The 6,627-nt window shown below is 44.3% G+C and overlaps 1 protein-coding gene across 1 annotated transcript; it reads left to right on the top strand.

The window, feature by feature from the left end:
• The first annotated feature begins 939 nt into the window (after window positions 1-939).
• LOC128690716 (glutamate receptor ionotropic, delta-1-like) lies at window positions 940-6,026 on the top strand. The gene is made up of 6 exons (XM_053779444.2): window positions 940-1,248; window positions 1,656-1,849; window positions 2,322-2,421; window positions 2,903-3,101; window positions 4,080-4,274; window positions 4,481-6,026. Exons 1-6 carry the CDS (start codon window positions 1,074-1,076, stop codon window positions 5,043-5,045), a joined length of 1,428 nt encoding a protein of 475 aa, XP_053635419.2. The 5' UTR covers window positions 940-1,073; the 3' UTR covers window positions 5,046-6,026.
• The last annotated feature ends 601 nt before the right edge of the window (window positions 6,027-6,627 follow it).

The raw sequence follows: 6,627 nt of genomic DNA, 5'->3' as shown, positions 1-6,627 counted from the left end.
GGTGGTTGAACTGGCTTGTTCCTCAAACAGGTGGTTGAACTGGCTTGTTCTCCCACAGGTGGTTGAACTGGCTTGTTCCTCACACAGGTGGTTTATATGGCTTCTTCCGCCCACAGGTGGTTGATCTGACTTGTTCCGCCCACAGGTGGTTGATCTGACTTGTTCCGCCCACAGGCAGCTGAGCTTACACTGCTGCCGGTGACGCTGACGACAGCCAGGCAGGAGGTCCTGGACTTCACGGTCTTGCTGGGGACCACATCCTACGGTGTGTTGGTCAAGAGACCTCACGACTCACCTAAGCCAGACGCACTCCTTAAGCCCTTCAGCTATGAGGTGAGAGAAGGAGGAGAAGGTGGGAGGGAAGGAGAGAGGAAGGAAGGAAATAGTGTTATTTCTTAACCCTGTAAAGATATTTCGACTGGGAGAAAGTCCTGCGTGAGATGATAATATATTTGCCTAGGAGACGGAGGATCGAGCCTCTATTATTCACATTCAACCATCCCCAGCGAACCAAATTTCTGTTTTTAGTTGATAGTTGCCATGTTCATCCCTGTGTCGTCAGGACTTGAAGAATTCTCTCTCTCTCTTTCTCTCTCTCTCTCTCTCTCTCTCTCTCTCTCTCTCTCTCTCTCTCTCTCTCTCTCTCTCTCTCTCTCTCTCTCTCTCTCTCTCTCTCTCTCTCTCTCTCTCTCTCTCTCTCTCTCTCTCTCTCTCTCTCTCTCTCTCCCTCTCTCTCTCTCTCTCTCTCTCTCTCGTACAACGACACATCCTCTCTGATTCTCTCCATCATCCTTTCTCATTCTTCCCTTTTCTCTCACCTTCAGCTTTCCTGACTCTCCCTGACTCACCCTGACTCTCCCTGACTCACCCTGACTCTCCCTGACTCTCCCTGACTCGCCCTGACTCTCCCTGACTCACCCTGACTCTCCCTGACTCTCCCTGACTCACCCTGACTCGCCCTGATTCACCCTGACTCTCCCTGACTCTCTCTGACTCTCCCTGACTCTCCCTGACTCTCTCTGACTCTCCCTGACTCATCCTGACTCTCCCTAACTCTCCCTCAGGTGTGGTGGATGATCCTGGTGGCCACCCTGGTGTTCGGTCCTCTGATCTACCTGGTGATCGTAGTACGAGTGAGGCTGTGTAAGAGAGAGTCATACATCAGCCGTGTTCTGCCTCTCCACCGCTGTATGTGGTTCGTCTACGGTGCCATGATGAGGCAGGGCAGTGAACTCAAACCCACTTATGGTAGGTGGCAGAGATAGAGATGAACTCATTGTTATTGGCTTAGTAAGGACAGGAGGCTAAGACAGACTCTTTGTGTGGAATATTATACAGACAGAAGAGTTTAAAATTTTATTTCATGGAAAGTATTAAAAGATGGTCAAAAATGACTTATTGTAATGAAACACGTAACTTCTTCTTCTTCTTCTTCTTCTTCTTCTTCTTCTTCTTCTTCTTCTTCTTCTTCTTCTTCTTCTTCTCTCCTCTGTCTCTCTCCTTCCCGTATATTAATAGTAAAGAATATAGACAAGTTGATGAATAAGACACATGTGTAACACGTAGATATCTTTATTGACGAAATGTTTCTGCTATAAAGATAACCAAGTGATGCAGATGTGTCCTCATTTTTCTCCTCTCCCTCCCACCACTAGACTCCTCAAGGATTCTCTTCGCTACCTGGTGGCTCTTCATCACCCTAGTCACCTCCTTCTACACCGCCAACCTCACAGCCTTCCTAACCTTCAACGGCTTACAGCTGCCCATCACCACTGTGGAAGACCTGCGCAAGATCCACAGTCTCACTTGGCTCGCCTTCACTGATGGTGCTCTCGTTGAAGTCATCTCCGTAAGTATCCGTAAGGGGGCCATAAATTCCCTGGGGAAGGAAGGACTGGAACAGGTTTGAGCCATAGAAGGCTTACTACAGATCCTTGGATGAGATCGTTGACATCATCAAGGTTTCTCCTCCCCCCCCCCCCTTCCTCCATTAAAAAATGTTTTGTATCTTTCGTTTCTGCGATATTCACATGAGAGGTGATCCTCAGACGCCTGTGACCACAGGCAGGGGTTTAACATTACCTTTTCCCTTAGAAGAAGGTGAAAGGGTTAAGAAGCCTCGCCCCTTTTCTTTTCCTGTTAAGAGAATTAAAGTAATAATAATAATAATAATAATAATAATAATAATAATAATAATAATAATAATAATAATAATAATAATAATAATGTGACTTACTTAAATATATCTCTAATATGTTGTATTTTCTTTTTTCGTATCGTGTTCTGCTGCTCCCTCCCGGTTGTACTTACCTGACCAGCAGACCCACCCAAGGCTGCAGATCTTACGGGACCTGCAGAAAGCAGGACGAGGTCGCTTCGTCACCTCCAGGGCCGAAGCTGTCGCACTCGTCAGAACGAACAGTAAGTGTGGGAGAAAGAGAGAGAGAGAGAGAGAGAGAGAGAGAGAGAGAGAGAGATAGAGATAATACAGACGGTATAGTCTGTTGCTGAGAACATTGATTGGTTAATTGGGTTCGAAGCTTAACGACTACACGAGGGTATTAAGGCTTAATCACTAGTCAAGGAAATATTAATCCCATAACAGAGATATGGCAAACTTTCAGTGTATATATGCACTAAGAGATATACTCCCCTTGTCGTATGTATCATTGTGAGTTAAAAAGAGCAAGAAAAGAAGGAATAGTGGGAGAGATCGATGATGGGAAACTCGACAAAAAATCAGGACGAAGGCCTGGAACAGGTCCAGAACCAAGGCCTGGAAAAAGTCCAGGACTAAGGCCAGTGCCAGGTAGTTAGCAGAAAAGGAAATAGGGCTCGATATACGACGTCAGCTGTCAAGTTGCCCTATAAAACCACAACAAACACCTCTCTCCTTCCACAGAGTACGTGTTCATCGACGACATGCAGGTGCTGGAGTACCTGCTGCGGGAGGACTTCAAGACGCAGCGCAGGGACAACGCCAGCGATATGTGCAATTTCTACATAACACCCCTGGCCAGCGCCAATGATAAGGATTTCCTCTTCTGGTTTGGCTACGGCTTCCGCAAAGACAGCGAGTACAAGGAGCTTTTCAACGAATTGTGAGTTGGGAGTTCTTCTGCCCTTGTTGATGCATTCTTCGAAATGACTGTATTTTGTACGATTGCATTTTCACGTGATTGTGTCTCTGAGTGATTGTGTTTTTGTGTGTTTGGTATAAACGTTGGTGATCGATGCTGGCAAGTGGTTTTAAAAAAACACGTGAGCAAACAACACCAGGATATATCAGAAAAAGTTTCGGTTCAGGGATCTTGATCACTTCAGGGTGACAGGACCGAAACGTTTTCTAATAAAGCTGTGTGACTACTAAGTTGCTGTGTGATTGTGTTTCCGTGTGAAGAGGTGGGTGGACAGAGTTAGAGGCATGAAGGCTGTGGGGACTAGGAGTGAGATTGGGGAGTCCGACGGAGCACCTCACAGTGTGGACATGTGTCCTCCAGTGGGGATGTAGAGTCGTCAAGCAGACAGGTATGAATATTAAAAAAATATATAGAACAGGAATTTAAGGGAACTACGCTTTGCTCAGAGCTAAACTTCATGATTTGATGCAACGAAACGTAATCCCAATAAAGACTTGTTCTGCAAATTGTGTCTTAATACCCAGGAAGATTGAGGGGAGTATGGGAAGGGAGGGTTAGGGATGTGGAGGAGTGTTTAAGAGGAGCTAGAGTCGTAGTAAAGATCTGTGAGAGGCAGTGTTAGAGATGTGAAGAGGTGTAGGGGGTGGAGCTAGAGGCCTGAAAAGTGTCAGAAGGATGAGTGTGAGAAGGGAAAATAGAGAAATAGAGGAACGCAAGAGGGGAAAACTAAATATCTGTAGGTGTTTAAGAGAGGGAGTCAGAGACCTGGAGAAACGTGAAAGAGCTTTTCTTTTAAAACAAATAACACGAAGTGATGGAAAAAGGCGTGAAAATCAACAAAAGCTCAGATACAAAAAAAAAATAGAAAAAATCTGCTTTTTAATCTCAAAAAAACTTTCCTCTTTCGCCTCTCTCCTTCTAGCCCTTCCATTTTTTCAGCTTTCGCCGTCTGTCGTTCTTCGGGATCCTCAACTTTCTGCACGACAACGCCACCTCCAGCAGCCCCGTCTGCACGTTGCCCAAGGGCTTCAAGGATCGTAGCCTCCAGAACAAAGACTTCTTCACCACTTACGCTCTAACAGCCATCGGTATCATTGCGGCCGCTATCGCCTTGGCTTCTGAGCTCATCTGTAGGTGAGTTACCCTTCAGTCTGAGTCACCGTAAAATCTGCAATAGATTTATCACACGCTCTGCCACTGAGTTATTGTAGGATCTGCAAGTGGTTTTCTCCTCCCAAGTTCCGTGTTTGAGCAGCCATTGTCTCTCAACTTGTGTGTGCTATAAACCGAGGTTTTGTTTATTTTACACCATTCCCTGTTTCTTCTTCCATCGTCAGGAGGCTCAGTCGGTGGAAACAACGGCAGACCTACGGAAGCAACTCTCAAGGCTCTTCGACAGCCATCACGGGTAGAATCGTCTCGATTTTGGGCATCGGGTCGCCAGAAACAGTGGAAACCCTCAACTGGAATCCCGCCAACCTGCCTCCACTGCCTGAAGCCAAAGCCAGAGCCCCTTTTCACGTGCGATACCCGCACTACACAGATTCCAGCAATAATAATAATAACAACAACGCCGCCATCTCCATCCAGATGAAGAGGCCGCAAAGCCCTCTGGAGGGCAGTTCACCGCAGTATCCCCATCAACAGCAGCAGCATCCACAGCAACACTCCCGAGGGATGGAGAACGTGTTTATACAAGCCCAAAGAAGCTCGTACATGATTCAAGGTAAAATTAACAATACAAGAGTAATATGGGACCAGAGGAGAGGTAAATTGATCGCGGAGGACGCGACTAAGATAAATGAGAGTGTGACCTATGTTGACGGTGTCCCGCAGCTCTTTTTCAAATATACAGACCAAGAGGGACCCAAGATGCAGACGCTGATGCTCAGAGACTTTGTCTAGAGTTACGCAAACCGAGTCAGGGGCATAGAATCCGTGCAAAGTGAAGAGAATTGCATGCGATCTGCAACAACTTATAGCTTAAAAAGATTAGGAGAGGAATGAATGTATGTATGATATCAATAACTATCTTTGCAGAGGGGCAATGGTTGTTAAAAAGGTTGTTGGTTATTGCCCGCAATAAACAGCTACATTTAGCCAGGCAGAGAAAGAAAATAAGTTCGTCTAAATGTGGACAGGTTTACATGCGGTTCTCAAGTGCGTTAAAAGTGATTTTGAATGTACAAAGTGTTTAGAGTGCAGTACACTGATTGCCTTGCTCAATTGTACTGGAAAAAATGTATTTGTTTAAGAGTGTGGCTATATTAATGGTGTCTTGAAACACTTAATACCGTGATGTCAAATCTTGAAGCACTTAATGTCGTGATGTCAAATCTTTAAGCATTTAATATCGTGATGTCAAATCTTGAAGCACTTAATACCGTGATGTCAAGTCTTGAAGCACTTAATACCGTGATGTCAAATCTTTAAGCACTTAATACCGTGATGTCAAATCTTGAAGCACTTAATACCGTGATGTCAAGTCTTGAAGCACATAATACCGTGATGTCAAATCTTGAAGCACTTAATACCACGATATCAAGTCTTGAAGCACTTAATATAGTGATGTCATTATACTAGGTAGCAGAGAAAACATTCCAGTGATGGTCACAACATTCTCTTTGTGACATCATTGATCCCTATCATAGTTAAATGTACAAATGTAATTTAAGTATCTATATACAAACATAAGTTTAGAAATATAAAGAGTATGATCTTAATTTTCACAACAAAGGCACCACAAGACGAGTTACTGAATAGTTATGGTAGAACGATTTGCCGAATCTCACTAACTAGAACTTAAGTTTGTAAGTTAATACTTGACAGATTTACCCAATAATAACTTCTATACATACACTCATATTTTCTATTATTGGGGTTCCTTGAATCATTTTAAGCAATAACAATACTTAGCCTCATTATTACTTGCAGAAAAACTCGCTCTAACTCTTCTAAATTCGCAGTGAGAATAATTGGTTTTCGTCAGTTATTTTTAGCTTATTATTATTTGCCAGTGTTGTTAGCAGTGTATCGTAGATAACTTCGTACTAACGATAGATAAGTCGGAGTCCAGGGCGACGCATAACGTTATTGTGGTCAGAGCATTAAGACTGTTGGTGAAGGGCTCTTGATTCAGGGAATTAGAGCTACTCTTCCCTTCCTCAGATCAAACCTGATTATCTCCCACTGTCAAAGCGCTGTATGACCTCTACGGATTTAGCGTTTACCTACCTTAATAATGATAATAAGCTTCTGCTGCACCACCAGGAAAGGACTTGACCTGGGTCTTCCTCTTTGCCCTACAGTCTTTGGGTGAAGATGGAGGCTGCTACACCACAGCATCCCTGATCTCCGGCAAGGAGCTCCTGGCCAAGCTTCGCAGATTTAGCCAACAGAAGAGGTTAACAATACGAAACGAAGACATTTTTAAGATGTTTGCAACACGGGTATGTAGAAAAAAAAGGAAACATCGAGAATTTCAATA

The sequence above is a fragment of the Cherax quadricarinatus genome, chromosome 24 (genome assembly GCF_038502225.1).
Source record: "Cherax quadricarinatus isolate ZL_2023a chromosome 24, ASM3850222v1, whole genome shotgun sequence".
NCBI classification, from domain to species: Eukaryota; Metazoa; Arthropoda; class Malacostraca; order Decapoda; family Parastacidae; genus Cherax; species Cherax quadricarinatus.
This window is presented reverse-complemented; position numbering and strand designations above follow the sequence as displayed.